Below are 21,208 nucleotides of genomic sequence, written 5' to 3' on the forward strand. Positions count from 1 at the left end.
GAAAATATGAGATGTCTGGACAGCTTCAAGTTAAAGATCATGAATTTCTATAAACTAACTTTTAAAATATCTTTTAAAAAAATCACTGAAACAGCCTTTTGTATTTTCAAAACCAGTATTAAACAGGATCCCACATTGAACACACTGTTTCTTGCTGGTTCCTTTCCTAAAATGCTTCTCTTTCCTCTTTCCACTCCCCCCCCGCACCTCCCCAGTTGGCTAGTACAGAAGATTTTCCGGCTTCAGGCAAGCCACTTTTCCAAGAATACATGGAACAGATGACAGAAGCAAGCGACAGCCGGCGCACTTCCCCTTCTTCACTTGTATACATTTAGCTGGAGTTCTGAAAAGAGGAAGTCAGGAGAACTTTTTTTCTATTTCAAAGAAAGATGGGAGAAGCAGGGAGCACAAGCAGGTGGAAGTATTGAGGGGAAAAAGAAAGAAGAGAAAAGGGAACAAATACTGAAAAAAAAAAAAAAAAAATCACGAGCCAGAATGTAAATGATGTCAGAGGTCAGAAAGGAAAGGGAGTAAAGAAAACATCTATTTTGTAAGCTAGCCTCTTAGTTTGCTACTCAAATATAGAGCATCCTCAAACTAGGAGCCAGGTCACTTGGAACACAGGTTTTCAGGAAATTCAGCTTTCTTCCGCCCGTTTATCTGTATAAGTGGTAAAGTGTTCCGGGTTTTGTTTCTTTGGCTTAACTCCTCAATTTAAAAAGCAAGTCTGGGGTGCCTGGAGTATCTGAGAAACCATGGGACCAGATTCAGTGCCATTTCATGATATTTAATGAGCACTTGTTCTGTGCAGGTACCACTGTTCTGGGTAGTGGGGATATGCAGAAAAATAGGAAACAGTCTCTACCTTCGCAATGTAATTTCTCCCAAGTGAAAGGAGACTATTGCTTAGGACTTAGACATCAGAGACCAATCCTCTGGCTTTTGTTGGCAACTAGCTTCTTAGAAAAATTAAGAAGCTTGAGTACTGCCTTAACTGTGCCATTGCTTGGATCACCTTCTCCTAACCTCTTGTCCCCTGATGCTTCTGACTCGGATTTGCCCCCCACCCTACCCCCATCAAGACGCTGATGTAATGCAAGTAGATAGCAGCTGAAGCCAGAATAGAATGGATAGTTATCTGGGGAGATAAAGTGACAGTGTTGCCTGTTCAGGCTATTGTTCAAAGGAACGTGTCTTTTATTTATAGACATTAGAATTTAAAGGCACAGACAGCCTGAGCTTGCTATTACCTCTGCTTACTGTAACTTGTTTCCTAGAAATATGTGTGAGATAGCTACCTTCTTTGCATGTAAATTGAATGTGTTAGATGAGTGTTTTATACCTGGTTTCATGTTCTTTTAATAGGTGCTCTCACTGTTTGGTTAAGGCTGGTTTCTAAATTTTAATGCTTCAATATTTTGCTTTTATAGGACACTATTTTATCTCTACTTATCTGAGGCACTGGTTGCAGAAAAAAGCAGGAGGTTTTAAAAGATGCCAAATATAGGTGATGTTCGTATTAATAAAATATTCATACTTTAGTCGGGTATGGCTAAGAAGATGAAGTCTCCAAATTGTTAGCGGGTTTGCAAAGTTGGCACCCCATAATAGATTTCATGGTGGTTAGTGGGGCTTTTGTGCCAGGAAAAATGAAGTTATCTGTTCTTAAACCTGCTTTTCCTTGCTTTCAAACACTCAAGAGTGAGGTTCACAAGGATGCCACTAACCTTCTGTTGCTCTAGGAAAGTGACTTCATTTTTCTAAGCCTTTCCTAAAAAGTGTTACGTGCCTTGTATTCTTGGAGTGTATTTTTTCCTAAGATCTGAGAAGATTTTACAGATTGAAGCTCGTGAATCTTTACAGCCCCCCTGCAAGAAAGGGAGGAATAGTGCCTATAAACCTCTTTGAATTATTTGAAACAAAGATAATGGAATGTGAGGAACCCACGAGAAACTCGGCCAGTCCATTTTTTAACAAGTTAACTGATGAACAAGAAATAATTTTTATACAAACATGAAAACAGCTAATTAATTATAAACTTTGTTTGTTGTAATGATATAGATAAGGAAATTTATTTTCTCCCTAAGATTTAAAAAAACCATTCTGACATGGTATACTCATATTTAAATCATGAAAGGGCAAATGCTAATTTGAAAATAAGTATTAAAGCTAGATTATATGAAGGAACTTATACTCAAGAATATTATCATAGCAGCATTTCTGTGAACAGGATTAATCACAAAAATAATGAATATGCTTTATGAACGTAATATTTGAAGTAATTTTTTAAAATTTGGCTATTAACCATAAGGTTAATTGATTCTTTTCTTTTTGCTCCATTGTGGTTAACATAGTCTTTCTTCCCTTTAAAGACTCATTTTATTATGCAAATGAAAAAATTGAAAGGCTTTGTGTCTAAGAGAACGGGCTGCTTTTTGCAGGGGAACTCATGCACCTGTTTCAGCCCTCAGCCCCCACCTCTGCTACCACTGGCTGCCAAGCTAGAGACTTAGTGATGAGGGTTAGTGGCTGTGGGGTCCCTGAATTTTGACTCACATTTTCTGTGTGACTTACTCTTGTTTTGCCTTATCATTTCTCCCCTTCCAGCTCTCAGCATGCCAACAGCAGCTGCATCCTGGCACTCACCCTGCTGCCAAGAGGGCAGGCAGCCTCCTTGGAGACTGTAACGTTGCACTCTAGCCAACCGTTAAGAGAGAGATGCTGGAGTCATACATATACAGCACAGCTGAAACTCAGATCCTTCTAGGAGGCATTTGGTGGAACACTTTCTCCGTGGTATTTTTTTTTTTTTTTTGTGAGGAAGATCAGCCCTGAGCTAACATCCGTGCTAATCCTCCTCTTTTTGCTGAGGAAGACCGGCTCTGAGTTAACATCTATTGCCAATCCTTCTCCTTTTTTTTTTCCCCAAAGCCGCAGTAGATAGTTGTGTGTCATAGTTGCACATCCTTCTAGTTGCTGTATGTGGGACGCGGCCTCAGCAGGGCCAGACAAGTGGTGTGTCGGTGCACGCCCGGGATCCGAACCCGGGCTGCCAGTAGCAGAGCATGCGCACTTAACCACTAAGCCACGGGGCCGGCCTGTCCATGGTATTTTTTAAGCTAATTTTTGGAAACTTTTTATTGTGGAAAATTTTCAGACATATACAAAGGTAGATAGGATACTGTAGTGCATTCCTATGTACCTTCCTATCTCTCCGTCTTGATAATGTTCACCTCATAGACGATCTTGTTTCTCTGTCCATGGTGTTTGCCCCATGGTTTATCCATACTACTGGGAGATTCATTCCCAGGGATAAGCATCTCTTAAATTACGGTTGCTTTTCCATCCTTCTTCAATCTCAGATCTGTCACCTTAATCGTTTTCTCAGTCCTTTCTTCCTAAAGGTAAAAGGTATTATGAGTCTTTTTTTCTTCTAAATTAAGCCAAGATATGCTATGTTAGTAACTGTCATTTTTTTATCATACTGGCCCCTAAATTTTCAAGGCTTTGTTTAGTCAGCCAGTCTATTCAAAGCATGTCTAAAGCGTGCAGGATCTTAGAATGTAGTGCATTAAAGAGCACTGGGTTCAGTTCTCAGTTTTACCACAGACTAGCTGTGTGACCTGGGACAATTTCCTTAACCTTCTGTTCCTCAATGTCCTCTTGTTTTTAACATGGGACTAATAATAGTACACACCCCACAGAGCTGTTGTAAGACTTAAATGAGTGAATACATTTAAACAGCTTAGATGGAGCCTGGCACAAAGTAAGTGTTCAATCTATGCTAGTCGTTGTTGTCGTCGTCGTCTTCTTCATCATCATCATCTTTTGTCCCTCACCACCCATTTCATAGAATAGAGAACTGAGGCCCGGGTGGATGAAGCAGCTCCCTTCAAGCCATATGGCAGTGTTATCAGGAGACTTGGAGCAAGAAACCACAGCACTCAATTCCTTTATTATCCTAGATACAGTTTGACATAGTCTTTTCCTCAAGGAATTATGCTCTGACAGACAAGAATGATTCGTAAAGCAAAGAAAAGAGGATTAATAAAAGCATGAACAAAAGAATAAATGTTGCTGCCAGAGAGATAAACCTTAGAAGTTGTGTGTTTAGGAAGCAAAGTGCTACAAGTAATATACCTCCTCTTTAGTGGAGAAGGTGAGATTTCAAGAATGCTTTTGTTTAAGAAAGGAGATGATTTGGCTAACAAAACTGGAGGACATTCTGTGCACAAGGAAGAAAGAGAAGAAGGTTCAAGTATGAGATGAGACTAACAGATCTAGGGAACATTTGCACGTGAGATAAGAGAGTGAGATAAGAGAGAAGGCAAGATAGAAGAGGAGAGGGGAAGGTAAGATTATTTGAACCACCAGTGAATGTCAAAAACAAGAGACAGATGGATCCTAGACTTTATCTAAAGCCAAGTGGGATCTGACATTCCTAAAGTTTTTATTTATTCACATATTTTAACATGTGCTAAGCATTATTCTGCCTATTTACGAACATTATTTCATATAATCCTTGTAACAATCCTATGAAATAGGTACTATTATTGATTTCATAAGACAGCTAAGGAAACTGAGGCATAGAGATGTTAAATAACTTGCCCAAAGCCATTTGCTTATTAATAAGCAGGAAACCTTGGATTTGCACCCAAGCAATCGAGCTATAGAACCTGTGCTCTTAAACACTCTGCCGGGCTGCTCCATGGTAACCAAAGCCCTGGTGCATACATAACCTTGAGGAAACCAGTGTGTGGTGATGCCCTTTCAAGAGGCTGGAATCATCATTCCTCACTGATATCAGTGCTCTCCATAGACCCAGGGATACTTAGTATTTAAGTCCCAGTCAGGTTTCAGGAGGCAGGTTCTGTCCATTGCCTACATGGACCATTCTAATAAGCTTTGTCATAATAGGATGTGGTTACATTTGTTCTAGTTCAGTCCTAAGAAAGTATTCTGGTGTTTTATTTTCACGTGAAGTTATGACAACTCTTGGCAGGGATGTGTTTGGTAACTTCATTAATTTGAAGTCATTCACTAAACAAATATTTCTTGATGGCCTCTGTTCTAGACATTGGAGGATGCTTTGTTAAGAGAGCAGTTCCTTCTCCATAGAATCTCCATGGAGTTCTCCTTTCTTAAAGTCTTCTTCTTATTAGCATATAAACTACCATTGTTTCTCCCAGCTTAAAAAACAAAAATCAAGACAAACTTCCCTTGACCCCACATCCCTTTCTGGCTACTGGCCCATATCTCTTTTCTCATTTACAGCATAATATCTACAAAAAATTGTCTGTTCTCACATTTGTCTTCACTTTCTTTCCTCCCATCCTCTTTTAAACACACACCAAGCAGACTTTCTCCACTAGATCTCACCCAGCTCCAGACTCAAATTATATCCCCCTACCTACTAACAGGTCCGCTTGGATGTCTGTTAGGCACTTGGAACATCCAAAACTGAAGTCTTTTTTTTTTTTTTTTGTGAGGAAGATTAGCCCTGAGCTAACATCTGCCAATCCTCCTCTTTTTGCAGACGAAGACTGGCCCTGGGCTAACATCCATGCCCATCTTCCTCCACTTTATACGGGACGCTGCCACAGCATGGCTTGCCAAGTGGTGCGTCGGTGCGCGGCCGGGATCCAAACTGGGAACCCTGGGCCGCCGCAGTGGAACGCGCGCACTTAACCACTTGCACCACCGGGCCGGCCCCCAAAACTGAACTCTTGATCTTCCTGCCCAAGCCTGCTTCCCCAACACACTTTTCCCATCCCTGTAAGTGGAGACTCCATCCTTACTGTTCTGTCCAAAAACTTTGGCTTCATCCTTGATTCTGCTCTTGCTCTCATACCCCACCATCCATTCCATCAGCAAATCCTATTCGTTTTATCCTTCAAGTCTATCCAAAATCCAACCATTTTGTCTCATCTTTACTGTCACAACCCTAATCCACATCACAATCACCTCTCCTTCCCAGCTGGTCTTCCTGCTTCCTTCTCTGTTCACCATACTCCCCACTGTCTACTGTCAACACAGCAATCAAAGTGATTCCTTTAAGACAGTCAGAATGTATCTCTCTGAGACATGTTCTTCAAAAATATTTTTAATCCCACATGCAACAATATGGATGAATCTCATACATATAATTTGAGTGAAAGAAGCCAGAAACAGAAGAGTGCATAATGTATGATTATCTTCATTTAAAATACAAAAATAGGTAAAACTAATCTACGATGTTAGAAGTCGGAATGGTGATTGAGGGGGCAGGGCATTGATTGTGACTGAAAGAGGCACCAGGAGGGCTGCTGCGGGAGCTGGTCGTTTCTATTTCTTGATCTGGGTACCGGTTGCTCACAGGTGTTTAGTTGGTTAAAATTTAGCAAGCTGTACACTTACGATGTACCCTTTTCTGTATGTTACACTTCAATGAAAAGTTTTACAAAACTGTTATTTCTTACACAGAAAATTATTGTCCTCTGGACTTCGAGATAAAGAATTCATCAGCATTTATAACCATTATAATGTAAGCCCCAAGTAGGCAAAAATCTTGTCTGCTTTCATCCACTTGACAAATATTTACTGAGCACTGGACACTGATCTGGGCATTTGGGAAACCACAGGGAACATGAGAGACAAAAACTCCTTAAGCTTCCAAGGGATGATAATCAGAATAAATTATATAACATAAAGGCTATAGAGAAGGGAAAAAGCAAGAGAGGGAGATAGAGAGTGCTGGAGTGGAGGAGGCGAGGGGGAGGATACAGTGTGGATAAGGTGGTCAGGGAAGACCTCAAGTAGAAAAGGTGACATATAGGCCAACACTTGGAAGGAGGTGAGGGAAGGAGGCCTGTGTATATCTGAGAGAAGAACCTCCTGGGCAGAGGGAATGGAAAGCAAAGGCCTGAGGTAGAAGCAGGCTGGGTGCGCCCCAGTAACAGCAAGGAGGCAGTGGGACTGGAGAGGAGTGAGCCGGGACAGACTAGCTGGAAAGTCAGAGAGGTACTGGGGGGCCAGAGCTTGAAGGGCCTTGTAGGCCTCTGTAAAGACCAGGGTTTTATTCTGCATGAGACTGGGTGTGGGAGTAAATTTTTGCCTAAGCTGGTTTGAGTTAGGTTTCAGCCTCTTGCAGTGGCAGTTCATTCATTCTCATTGCTGTAAATATACTTCAGTTTATTATCCATTCTACTATTGATGGATACTTAGGTAGTTTCCAATTATGGACTTGCAGCGAGTGCTGTTACGAACATCCTAGCACACGCCTTTTGGTAAACTACTGTATGCAAGATGTATGAATTTTAAAGAAATTGAACAAGATATATCAATTCTTCTTATCTGAATAACTTACATAACATAACAGGTTAGTTCCAGTGAAAGTAAGGCAATCAGTCAATACTTATGGTGCACATTAGGGTAAATTCTCAAGTACATATTAGGGGAAAGCAGTCAAGTATGCAAAGTGGAGAACACAAAGATACGTCAAATGGATTGCTTGCCCTTGAGGACCCGAGTCTAGTTGGGGATAAGACATATGCATGTGAAATAGCAACTAGCAAGGACACATTTAGAAAATGCCAAATAACATCCTAGGCAATTTGCCCCGTAATTGGTCTGAAGTGGGCAAGATCACTTCGGACTATGTTGATATAAGATTTCACAGGGAAGCTGGGAATTCTGTAGAACCTGAAAGCATACGTTGGATTTGGAAAAGCAGAGACAGACTTTGTAGACATCATCTGGGTGAGGGAACTAGTAAGAAGGCCAGTTTGTATCTGAGGGGTCCATGGGTGGTCAATCTGAGTAAGAGTAGGGTTTAGGATTCATTTTAAATGTATGTATTTCTCAAGTAAAGTAAATAGTTGCAGTCTAATCTGGGAATATATATATAGTCCACATTTCTCAATCATTTTGATATATTAATGCCACATTTACCATTACTAAACTTTGAAGTCCATAAGGTCTAAATGACTTAAATATATATGTATTTTTAGACCGGCAAAGAAAACTCATCCAGTGTGGTTGTAGCAGGCCCCGAGATGGAAAATAAGGCAGGCCAGACTCTGGAAAGCAACTCATTAATGGCTGAGCTTCTGAGCGACGTACCCTTCACCTTGGCCCCGCATGTGCTGGCCGTGCAGGGCACCATCAGTGACCTTCCAGACCACTTACTCTCCTATGACGTCAGCGAAAACTTATCACGGTTTTGGTATGATTTCACTCTTGAAAATTCAGTGCTCTGTGATTCCTAATCTTTTCGTCTGTTTGTATCTTAACAGCTTTAAAACAAAAGTTTGCCTATGTTATTTAACCTGTTTGATGTTGCCATTTCACTGTTTAAAGGCCCTCAGAAAAGCAAGGATCATAAAGCAAAGAAAACAACATTATGTTCATTGCTCTATTTTTTAGAATAAAGTATATTTGTATAAAAATTGAACTTAAGTTCTACTTCCTTTCCTCCAAATAATAAATATAAAAATTAGGCTATCAAGGTTTTATGAAAGGAGTTGATTCCTTCAACCGATCTCTCAAAATCTAACACCTTTAGAAGAACTGTGTTGTATCTTAGAAGAACTGTGAAAAGAACTGTGGCATTTTTCTTAGTTACCACAGCTCTAAAGTAGACGCTTAGAGTGAGTGTGAATTCTCGTCTCTGGTTTGGAGCAAGCTCGAATTAATGTCATTCCCTTTCTTCTTCCACAGTGTTTATGACTGAATTCAGAAAAAAAATTGCCAGTTAGCTTAATTTCTTCAATCCTGATTTAGAGATTGATGTGGCCATTTAAAACTTTTCCTAATAAGCAGTGGTAGTTTGCTGATATAAGAATGCTCCAAGTGCTCTGGATGCTGTTTCTTTTGAGTGATAGATTTCAGTTTCTGTAAACCCATGGTAGGCCTTTCCACCTTGAGTGAGTCCTGTGTTCCTGCCTTTGTTTTCTGCTTTGTTGCTACTTCAGAGTGTGCTCTCTCACCAGCTTTCCAAAGAATTTTCTTGCTTTTGCCTCAGTTGGCATTTGCTATGTTCCCGGTTTCTGAAGAGATACGCATTTCCTTGTAACCTCTCTGCCTCCTAAAGAAAAACATCTTGTGACGATACATATTATTGCTGATGACACCCTTATTTAGAAATTTGTTGCCCACACTGCAGATGGAAATGTTTTACTGCTAGAGAAACTGAAATTAACTCATTTCCAAGTAGAGTGTGGGCAAAACACCTAGATAAGACTTTCAGTTCTTGAATATCCATTTTTTATTTCAACTAAAACAGAAAAGAACTGCCATTGGTCAATAAACTGTAAAGGGAAGAGGTAAATTGTGATAGAGTATTTTCTATACCATGGAAAATGTAAATCACACATTTTGATTAGGAGCAATACAATTTATTAATTCTGTGCCAAATTTTAAGTATATTTTTCAAAGATAGAGTGCCATAGCCAAACTAAAAACTGTGCATAAAGATACCTGAACTATTCAAGTTTTAATGTGTTATGCATGTTTTATTATTAAATGTAGCATGGTCTTGTTAAAAATGCTATATTATTGGGCCGGCCTCGTGGCTTAGCGGTTAAGTGCGCGTGCTCCGCTGCTGGCGGCCTGGGTTCGGATCCCGGGCGTGCACCGACGCACCGCTCCTCCGGCCATGCTGAGGCTGCGTCCCACATACAGCAACTAGAAGGATGTGCAGCTATGACATACAACTATCTACTGGGGCTTTGGAGGGAAAAAATAAATAAATAAAATCTAAAAAAAAAAAAAAGCTATATTATTTAAAAGTTAAATGAACATTTCTATTGACAAAAATGTTTCACTTACCAATAATATTACCATATGAGGTGAATGATTAAATTAGATCTTTACATAGTTTTCATAGAACATCAGTCTAGGAAATGTGACTTATTACTAATGCAAATGTGAACATTTTATAGCAGTTTTTGTAAAAGCACATCGTTTTCAATATCCATGTTAATGTACCTTAAAGCTAAATGTAAACATGTCATCAATTTGTCTAAGATCTGTTAAATTTTGTCTAAAATACTTATACATTTCATTTATATTTATGTCTAACTTGTTATAAATATGGTTATAAGTATTTTCATTTGTCAACAAAAAATTGTTATATTTAAATAAATGTGAATTAAAATAAACTGATATTTTGATTATTTTTAGATCCAGAAAAATGGTTTTCTTTGCATTATTGATACCTGAATGCAAGTGATTAATTCTTTGGGAGGCAAAGATTTAAATATATAGTTTCTGTAGTGCAGAGAAAAGTAAGAAATTTCCTTTTATAGGTAAGTTTTAAGAAATAACATTGAAAAATGGCAGGATCACTAGTCCTGGCTTATTAGGACTGGAGAGATTTGGGCGAAATCACATGAACATCTCTAGATAGATCCCCATCATCACAAAATTTAGTAAGGGCCAGTGACCTTACTAAATGACCTATTTTTAATAAAAACATTATGAAAATGGCTATTTTAATTTTCTTATCCTATATAAAAATCAATGTTACTATTTTAAAACTGGAAGAAACATTAGAAATCAACCAGCCAACTCCATTTTATCCAAGAGAAACTTGAAGCCTAGAAAGGTTAAATGCTTTAAGTCACCTAGTTAGTGATAAATAAACATTTACTTTACTAGTGTTACTAATTATAATATAAATTATAACAAAGCTATATGCTCTGGGGAAAGAGTTCAGGCATTTGATGCAGCCCAAAAGAGTGTGTAATGGCTCCCTCACCTACCAGCTGTGAGACTTTGAGTCAGTCCCCTAAATTCTGATGTCGTTAGTTCCCTGGCTTGTTCAGTAGTAATTGTATGCACCTTGCAGGGTTGTGTTGGGTTTTAGATGGTGTATCTCAAATGCCTGGCAGCATAAAGCTTGACACAAAGGAAGCTGTTATAATCCTCATTACTAACCACACACACAATAGTCTAATGAAATACCAAATGCATATTAACTGAACTGCTTCAAGAGTAATCTAAAACATAGCTACCTACATTTATTATACATCCCTCCCACCCATTTTTTTCCACATTAAATACCTCAGTATGAAAAATATTCCTAAAATATGTTGCTTGACTCTTCTGCAATTCCCTAGTTAAGAATTCCATAGGAAACACCTTTTTTCTCTATCAACCATCATAATCCTTTTCCTTAATACAAGTTATCATTGTGAGGTGCTGTAGGTATAGGATGTACCAGTGATTTTACTGAATCTTATTTTTAACCCTAAAATATATTAAGGAAGTTGCATGTATTCTTTTTCAGCTTTCTTTAATGGCATTTGTATCCCTTCCTAAAAACAGAATTAGAGAGGCAATTCTGACCAATTTATCATTATGGTTAATTAAATTTTGATTAACTGAACTTTTAAAATTATACCATTAAATGTTAACAAAAGTACATTTCTTGTTAACAATTGTAGAAGCCCACAATATTTTTTTAAAGTAAACATTCATCGACACCACTTTTTTTCCCCTTTCTCAAAGTAAAATGATAAACTGAAATCAGTATGAAAGAAATCTCTTCTAAAATTCCCAGAGACCTGATTTCCTGTAATTCTAAGGGACAGATATGGAGTAGCAAAGAATAACCTCACATGTTCTAAAACAGTGGTACCTCAGACCTTGCTTTACTTCTCATGACAACAGTTGATCAATAAGTGAACCTGCACTCAGTAATCTAGCAAAGAGTAGGTTACTTTCAGAGATTAATACAGTCTTATTAATCATGTCATTAATAACATTCACATGAAGTATAAGTGTATTGGATAGGTGGTTGAAGGATGTTACATCTTTTAAAACTGTTGACAAATATGGGTTTGTGTACATTGTCCTTTGAGCATTTGTGTCATATTACTAAGGGCATGACCTAAATATTATTGGGAAATAAAAAACTCTCAGAATATGTCTGACTCCATTTGTACTAGATTGGCCTGAAAGATAAAGTGTTCTTAAGTGTCAGGAAAATGACTCTTTATGCCATATGGTTTGGTGGATAGGTGCAGGTGAAAAAGAGAAAAAGAAAGAGATGTATTGATTGATGCATAGGAACTCTGTTATAGTCAATATAGCCATATGTTAATCATCATTTTTTAAATTTAAATAAATGTTTTATTTTAGAAGTTTTAGATTTATAGAAAAGTTATGAAAATAGTGCAGAGTTCTTGTATACTTCTCACCCAGTTTCCCCTATTGTTAACATCTTCCATTACTCCAGTACGTTTGCTACAACTAAGCAACTACAACAACATTTCCATTATCTAAAGTCCACACTCTATTCAGATTTCACAGTTTTCCCCTAATGTCCTTTTTCTCTTCCAGCATCCCATCCAGTATAACACATCACATTTAGTCATGATGTCTCCTTAGGCTCCTTTTGGCTGTGACAGTTTCTCAGACTTTTCTTGTTTTTGATGACTATAACAGTTTTGTGGAGTACTGGTCAGATATTTTGTAGAATGTCCCTCAGTTGGGGTTTATCTAGTGTTTTCACATGGTTAGACTAGGGTTATGGGTTTCTGGAAGATTACCAAGATGAAGTGCCCTTCGATGAGATCATATTGTATCAAGGGTACATGCTATCAACATAACATTACTGCTGATGCTAACCTCTATCACCTGCCAAGGTAATGTTCTCCAGGTTTCTCTACTGTAAGTAACTCTCCCCCCACCCCCTTTTTATTTCACTCTACTCTTTGGAATTAAATCATGAAGTATAGCCCATACCCAAGAGGTAGGGAATTAAGCTCCGCTTCCTTGAGGGGTGAGTAGCACATAAATTATTTGAAATTCCTCTGTATGAGAGATGTTTCTTCTAATTTACTAATTTATTTATCATTTATTTATATTGGGACTCATGAATATTCAGTCTTTTTTTCCCAAATCTAAATCAGTAGTGGCCAAGAGACATATTTACATTTTTGTAAAAGTTAATAAAGAAAATTTGGAACATCTTACATGGTGCAGACAAATACCATTTGATGTTGGATATGATAATACATTCTATAATTTCCTCAGAATTCATCTTCCTATAAATATCAGATGTATTTCTCCTTAACTTGCCATGACTATACATGCAGTCTGTACAATAGACCTTCCCTGTAGGGCTACGAGTGTTGCATTGTAAGTGGAGTGCTCTTAGATACTTGGCCTTTTCCTCTCTCATTCCCATAATGATTGCATCTTATACATATTGTCATTCTTCAGCAAGTGGTGTGGAGGCAAGGTTATAGTGTAATCATTTTCCTCTTTAAAGAACCAAGATAACTCATGATACAAAGAGCTCTTCTCTACAATGGATAAGACTTTTTTAGTAATAGCAATAACAAAGTTGTAGCTCCTTAAGTTTCTAAAGAAAGAAATGTTTCCTTTACTACCTTTAAGAAGTAGTCTTAAGACGCAGTGTAAGGAAACTCTTCTTTCGGAGGGGGGAAGTGCCCAGGAAACTCTTACTTTTACTTCTGATTAACCAAAACTCACTATGTGCTAAAACATAAAGCTGATCTCATCCAGTTTCAGTTAGGGATAAGAAAATCAATCGAAGCAAAAAGCGTCTTATTTTCTCCTTGGAAGAAACCTGAATATAGTTCTTTGTCAAGAATTTGCCCAGTCTCAATTTTCACCCCTACAAAGGAAATAAATTCCTTACAATCAAAGGTAAGGCATAGGATAATTGCATCCAGAACACCCCATCAGTACGCTAACTCTGAACCAGCCCCATAGACAGCTTGTTAGTTACTCCCCAGACCAGAGAGGGAGTCAGACAATAGACCATTTCAGAGGTCAGTTAAGGAGACGCCCTCCCACTTAGGACTGCTGCCAGGGACGTACAACCCAGTGTCTGACATCTGGGTTCTGCAGCTGCCAAGTCTGCCCCTTGTGTGGCCACAGGTGTTGGCTATAACTCTGAGACACGTGGAAGAAGGAGCAGGGTAATGTCAGTTTCATTGTGCAAATGTGTGTTTACGTGTAGGGTTTTTCTTTTAATTTTGTTTTTCAAAAGGTACATAATTTATTTTGTTTCAAAATTAATGTATTTCTGCATAAAGGCAAGGAACATTTGGGAGGCCAACAAAGAAGAAGCTTTTGTTCAAGCACAAGGCTAAAACAAAGCCGAGTTCTTACACCTACGGGGTACACCGTACACTAACATGCTGTGTGTGGCACTGTTAGCTTAGTCGTTTATTAAATAGGCCTTCTCAGCACCAAAAAGAAAGAAATGGATGGTGAAAAGCAAACTCTGTTGGTCCAAGATAAAGCCTAAATACTCATTCTCTCCCTGTGGTCTCCCCACTCATCTTGTTTTGGATCTCCACGAGAATTTGCCTTTATCAGTGTGTATTTTTGAGCCTAGAACAGACTGTATCTGGTTTTCTATCTCACACTATACCAGCTGTAACCATCAGTTAACACAGCTTAAACAGTAACATGAAGCTCTCCTCTTCCCCTTGCAGAAGACTTAGCTCCTGTTTGTGAGGCAAATCGGGAGGTTTCTACCTCAGGTAGGTATTTGAGGTTCCTAACTATAAAGACATGGGCAGCAGTAGAAATGAAGATTCCACTGCTGGTAAGAACTATGAAGAACCAATAGTCAATAGCATTTTAAAAAATATATGTCTATACATCTGTAAATAAATATACACTTCCTCCTTGTGCCTACTTCATAGCCTGAAATTAGAAATGGAATTTAATGGAGGAGGGAGGAATCTTCAGATTTCATCTGCTTTTTGAATCTCTTCTAAGGAGACATGCTTGAATCCTGAGGCCGATGTTTCTCTACCTTTTAAAGCCAATGTGCCCTGCAATGTTTTTTTCACTGTATCCTCTCTATATTCCACCAGCCAAGAAGATTTCTGATAGGTTTTACTTTGTATTTTCTATTACAAAGACAATAGGTAAATTGAAAATGCTTTTTCAAAATATACTAGCTCATTTTCCTTAAGAATCTGTCCTCTCTTGTTAACGTTCTGTCAGACTTATGCTTAGCACATATTAAATCCCCAATCAGGGTTTGTTGAATGAATGAGTGAACCAATGAAATAAATCATTAAATTATCTATAAATGGGACTTCCCAAAAACAAAGAAATAGAATTTCAAGACTTCTGTAGTTTCTTAGGCCCCAGTAAGTTCCCCAAATTATCATGCTGTGTTTATGCAGCTGAAAATAATACTTAGTTTACCAAGCCTCTACAAATTGTGCCTCGTCTGTTTTAGGTATTCTCCATGTTTTTCACGTTGTGTTTTCCCCTGCCCATAATGACTATGTATGTCCTCAGGATGAGTAAGAACTGATTCTAGACAATACAGTATATTTTCGTGCTGTGGATTAACTCATTTGAGGTTTTATCTAGCTGCCAAGTTTCCCTCGTGTGTTCTTGGTTATGTTTGTGTATGTTCCTGTTTCAGAACTTATTAATCCTATCTGACCTGTCCGTGAAAAATGTTTTCCTTTTCCAGATGCTTTCCTTCAAGCACATTTGGGTATTTTAAATGACCTTGTTTTAGAAAAAGACATTTTCCTGGGAGCAGTAATGCATCTTTCTTCTAGTACTTTTCTGTATCTGTCTTACATCTCCTACTCAACCGATTCTCTTCCCTTGTCATATAAACATCTTTAGATCTTTCCCTTCCAACTCCAGCTATAAACTTGTTTTCCGTCTCTTCAGAGTCAAACTTCTTGAGAGAGTGGTCTGTATTTGTGTCTCCACTTCCTTACTTTCTATTCACTCATCAACCTTCTGTAATCTGATTTCCCATCCCTGGTTAGAACCTCCACTGAACTGGTTCATACAAGATAATGCCTTATCTCTATTTCTTGGAGGCAATTATCACTACTGATTAATTCCACTCTCCTGAAATTGTCTTCACCTTTGATTGCTGTGACACTGCTTTTTTGGTTTTCCGTCCATCTCCGTGACCATTCCATCTTAGACCACTGGGGACTTCTTTTCCTTACTCCATCCCTAAAATGTTGGTGTTCCCCAGAATTCCATCTTTGGCTCTTTTCTGGTCCCTTTCTGTCTTCTCCCTGCACAATCATATTCATGCCTATCTGCCACTGTTGACATCCAAATCGATCTCTAGCCCAGAACTCTCTCAAGTTCCATATCCATATCAGACATCTCTCTTGACTCTTCATCTCAACTTCTAGAGCAGACCATGGTAGCTGTTGTTTTTATTTGCTCTACATTCTTTCTCATCCCTCCCTTCTGCTCCCCTTTTCTTTGGGGAATTCCTTCTTCACTTCATGTGGTCCTGATGGGAAACAGCATACTCGTTATCATTCCTGAACCCCAAGAGACAGACTCACAATGTGACCTGGTCCAATCAGCATCCCTCTGTCAACTGATACTAGATGTAAGGAGAAAGCAGCACCTCTTCTGCTGGTGTACTGCTGACAGCCCTCCTTCCCTCCATGTTTCAGAGTCCTGACCATATCATTTGAGGCCCTAGGTTACTCAAGCAGGAGATCTAGGAGTCTATCCATTCTTCTTTTTTACTCCCCTCCATACTCAATTGGTGATAAACTTTTGTTAATTATATATCTTAAAGACTTGTTTCTCAAACGTGTACTTTCTTCTCCATGCCTACTGCCCCTACTTCAGCCCAGGCCTTTTTCATTTCTCCTAACTGATCTCCCTGCCTCCAGTTTAGCCCCCCTCTCATCTATCCTCTACACTAAAGCCAGAAGAACCTGTTAAAAAACAGATTAAATCCTTCAATAGCTCTCTGGTATCTTCTGGGAGAATTGAAGCACCTTAGGGCAAAATAGGGGTTCCCATCTGCCTCTCTAGCCTCACCTCATGATACTCCTACTCATGTCCTCTGTGTTCTTGCCCTAGTGAGCAATGTGCTGCACTACTGAACTTGCCATACCTTCTCTCACCATGCGTATATTCTGTTCTTTTTGTCTGGAATGCCCTGACCTTCCCTTCATCTTCTTTTTCTTTTTTTCTTTTCTTGTTTGTTTTGTTTTTGTTTGGGTTTTTTTGGTCATAAAATATTTATTAAGGTATACTTTAGAGAATAGAGTGAATATAAAATTTAGGATCACAATATGAAGTAATTTCAATCTTCTCACAAGTCAGCCCAGCCCTCAATGCTCTGCAGATGTAAAACCACTGGTGGGACTCACTAAAGCAGTTTGACTAGTAGAGAAGAGGCTTTTCATGAACATTTACAACTAAAGCATCTGAATACCTCTTTTAAGTGCAAAACCACAGCACATTACACTTATGCAGCAACAATGCACTCACACTGTCCTCATTAGTCAGTAATCAACTTGCAAAAAACACCAGAAAAAAAGCACGATGGAACTCACAAAATGGGCAAAAAAATGAACCTGTCCTCGCAAAACATATACTATAAATGAAAGAAGAGACATTTTAAAAAGTATTATGCACTCAACAGAAGCTGCAATCATTCCAACTATCTCAAGTGACCCAGTCTGTCTAAATTCTTTTACAAGGTTTCATTCAGGTATCACCTCCTCTGGGAAGCCTTTCCTTATTCCTCCATGTTCTTATACTATCCTGTGCTCTCCTCTTTCAAGGTTCTTGACCCACAGTATTGTAACTGTTTACTTGTTTACTTAATAACTCTGTGAATGGATGCTAACACATGCTTCCATGTTTAACATGATGCCTGATACATAGTGTGTGCTCAGTAAAAGTTTGCTGAATGGCAAATGATTGAATCACCATTGATTCAAGGAAATGTTATCCCATTTACATTAGAATTTGCCCTTGAGTCTGTGTTGGAAGCCTTTCGATAACCTTTTAGGTGTTCATACTAGAATATACTACATTTCCTTAATGCTTCCAAACTTATCTTGTATCCTAAATAATTTAGCTTCTTAAATTTTTTGAAAGTAGAAATGTACCTTTTGTTTGGTTAGCCATATCAGTACTAATACAATAAAAATATTTTGTGTTTATTATAACCTTTTAGACAGTGTTAAGTCTTTAGATTCAATTTTGAGGGTGTAAGTGACCATGAATCTATCTGTTGTAACTTGGGTTTTATTTTTTGATTTTCCTTAATGAACACATAGAGGGAACTTTCTTCTGCCTTCTATTAAATCAGCATTGATTTTTGCTAATTAAATTACATGGCTCTTTTTAAATCGTGGATTTGTATAGATTTAAATATATACCATAAAAATTGAATGCCTGATGTTTTAATGGGCTGCAGCATTTTGTTTTTTATGTAACCTAACCTTACTGAAGGATTTGGAAATCCTTAACCTTTTTGGTAGTGGTCCACATTCTTGAAAGATAAGCTCATTTTACTTTTGAGGAAAAACAAATAACTGAGGAAAGAATACCATCAACGTTGATTTTTTGTGCAATCAAAGCAGGTTCTAAAATATTTTTTAACTGGCCCATTCATTTGGTAGCCAGTTTACTACATGAATTCAACTTTTTAATTTCTGTAATGGATTATAATGATTTTGTACAATATTAGTCAATTGAATTTCTAACCACTGTGGTCACCATGAATTATCACAACCTCTAAAGTTTCCCATTTTCTTTTTTTTTTTTTTTGTGAGGAGATCAGCCCTGTGCTAACATCCGCCAATCCTCCTCTTTTTTTGCTGAGGAAGACGGCCCTGGGCTAACATCTGTGCCCATCTTCCTCCACTTTATATGGGACGCCGCCACAGCATGGCTTGCCAAGCAGTGCGTCGGTGCGCGCCCGGGATCCGAACCAGCGAACCCCAGGCCGCCGCAGCGGAGCGCGCGCACTTAACCGCTTGCGCCACGGGGCCGGCCCCATAAAGTTTCCCATTTTCATGGGTACTCTCTTCCCCCTAGGTGCAAAGATGCAGATACACATCACTTTCAACAAATGGGGAAAACAGTAGTAGCCAACAATCTCTTAAAACTTTCATTTAGTCTATAAAAAGAAAAGGGAAACCCTGTTACATTGGTTAACAAAATTCTGCATTTCTGTTGTCTAAATAACAACTTGCAAATACTTCTAACATCAAGAAGTAATAAAATCCTTCCTTAGACAAGCTATTCAGCAAAAATAGTCTCCAGAACTAAATTCAAAAGGAAGTTCTTAATCTTTATTACTTTCTTATTCTTGATTAAAACATTATGTTAAATGAGTATCAAGGGTCAATAGTTTCTTTTTTTTTTCCTAATTGAAAGACTATCTGCTGAAACTCTCTCTACTCTTCTTAGGTTTACCACCCTAGTAATTTTAAGTGACTCTAAGTTTCTACTCTTGGCAATGTACACCTATCAGAGAGTGACTGTAGGAATAAAACCTGTGCTCAGGAAAGCAGTTGTCTCCTGGGTGCAGATTATTTCCATTCAAGTGTTTCTAGTGTTCCTGGAGATATGCCGGAGGTCCTTTTTCCTTTTTCATGTAGATTGTGTTAAGAGCCTCATTTCCCAGTGTGACCTTTCACTACCCTACAGGTCGGAGACCACTGGGCTTGCTGCTTTGTTGTGCTGGAGGACAGCAGATGCGATATCCTTCGGCCCGGGCGTGCTTTGTTAACGCTTGTTAAGTACAAAGTGCCCGAAGTGTACCTGGTGCTAGACAAAACATAAAACACAAAAGACAAGGGCTCTATCCTTAGCACTTTTCATTCCAGAATATAAAATAACAGGTAGCAGTATCAGGTTGACCGCCAAAGTCAGGTTTGATCATCATGAAATACCAGGTAAGTGAGCGAGTTTAAATGAAAATCATGTAAAGAGGTGACTGGGAGGGCATGTGGTGGTTATGTGGAGGAACCCTAGAAAATTTGGTGGGAGCTAGTTTGTTTTTTTGAAAAATTAATATATATTCACCTTGCCTAGAATGTGTGATATGAAACACAACAAGATATGAAAAGAATGGGCAGGGGTGGGCATGGTGGAAGAGAATGAGAATCTACGGCACCTAGAAATGAAGCCATCTTCTCTGTGACTAGCCTAAAAAGAATGAGCTACTTAGTACCCTATCCTTTTTGGCACTACTCTCACTATTGAACCTTATTTCCCATGGGGTCCCAGTTAGGGCAACCTTTTTACTGTCTACTCAGCCCCCCACTTCCTTTCTAGTGCCATGTCCTTCCTCTATGGATGGTATTTCTCTTTCTTTTGGTCTTCTGTTCTGCCTGTACACATCCTACCCAGTGCTCAGTGCAGTTCAGTTTCTAGCTCACTCGTGAACGTTCTCCAAGCGTGGAGTTCATGTATCGTCTCAGAACCCGGATGGCATTCTGGTTTTCTCACTGTTTCTTCCATTTGTTTTCTGAAGATATTGTGTGGTGAATCTTGACTCTCTAAATAAATTATAAGATACATCAGGGCAAGCTGATAATTATTTTATAAAATATAAATATATTTTATAATTTTATTATGAAACTTATACAGGTGTGCCATAAATACCTGACTTCCAAACATTCTTCCAGTTGTTGATCTTAAATGACTGACCATCCACACTCGTCTAAAAGATCTTCAATGTCAAAGTAAGATTTGCTGTCACCACTGTCATCAGAGGTTTATTACCCTTTCCTCCTCCTAACTTCTTTGCTACTCCCTGTTTTAATGTGTTCTTCAGTATACACACCCTCCCCGTACCAGATCCTCTCCCAAAAATCTATCTCCCACCAGCTAAAAAGCTGGCCTGCTGTGCTTCTCTGCTATGGACAGACCTTTTACCTCTACTCTCTGCCTATCCCTGTTACTCAGAGGTAGAAGTTCATTTTTCTCACATAGAAAATGGTATTCTTCCTGGTACTAGCCATGACAATCACTATGGAGCTTTTGTTTTGTACCTTTGGGACTGAAACATTAGGTGCAAAGGATGATTGTCAACAATATTTATGAATCAGTTTAAAAAGTATTTAGCAGGATGAGGACTTCATAAGGCAGGTGCCTGGTTCATTGATCACTTTGGAGAAATAACACAGCCCAGTCCTAGAGAAATCTTTGAAGCTCATGATTGCTGGTACAACTATTTCATTATCACCAGAAATGTTTATTAAGCACCTCCTCTTCTTCTTTGTCATTTTCAACAATTTAATCATGTGTCACTTCAACTTAGGTTTGAAGCATAGTATTTCTCTTGTAGGAGGTGCTTAATAAATTCTGGATGGATGCATGGAAGGATGGATGGATGGATGGATGGATGGATGGATGGATAAATGAAAATTGGGTGTTGTCCATCATACCTGCAAATGGTCACAGACCCATGAAAGTA

The 21,208-nt window shown here is 38.6% G+C and overlaps 1 protein-coding gene across 7 annotated transcripts in view; it reads left to right on the forward strand.

Moving 5' to 3' along the window:
• Nucleotides 1-21,208, forward strand: part of UMAD1 (UBAP1-MVB12-associated (UMA) domain containing 1) — a 245,805-nt gene that overhangs the window by 205,237 nt on the left and 19,360 nt on the right. For 4 of the 7 annotated variants that reach the window (XM_058526081.1, XM_058526090.1, XM_058526070.1 and 1 more), the window contains one exon: nucleotides 7,989-8,431. The exons of 2 other annotated variants lie outside the window; for them this stretch is intronic. In XM_058526081.1, the coding sequence (XP_058382064.1) occupies nucleotides 7,989-8,246 (258 nt within the window). In that variant the 3' untranslated portion in view covers nucleotides 8,247-8,431. Of the gene's footprint in view, nucleotides 1-7,988; nucleotides 8,432-21,208 lie in introns of those variants that run through there. One more of the 7 variants, XM_058526118.1, reaches the window with a different exon arrangement.

The sequence above is a fragment of the Diceros bicornis genome, chromosome 3 (assembly GCF_020826845.1).
Source record: "Diceros bicornis minor isolate mBicDic1 chromosome 3, mDicBic1.mat.cur, whole genome shotgun sequence".
NCBI classification, from domain to species: Eukaryota; Metazoa; Chordata; class Mammalia; order Perissodactyla; family Rhinocerotidae; genus Diceros; species Diceros bicornis.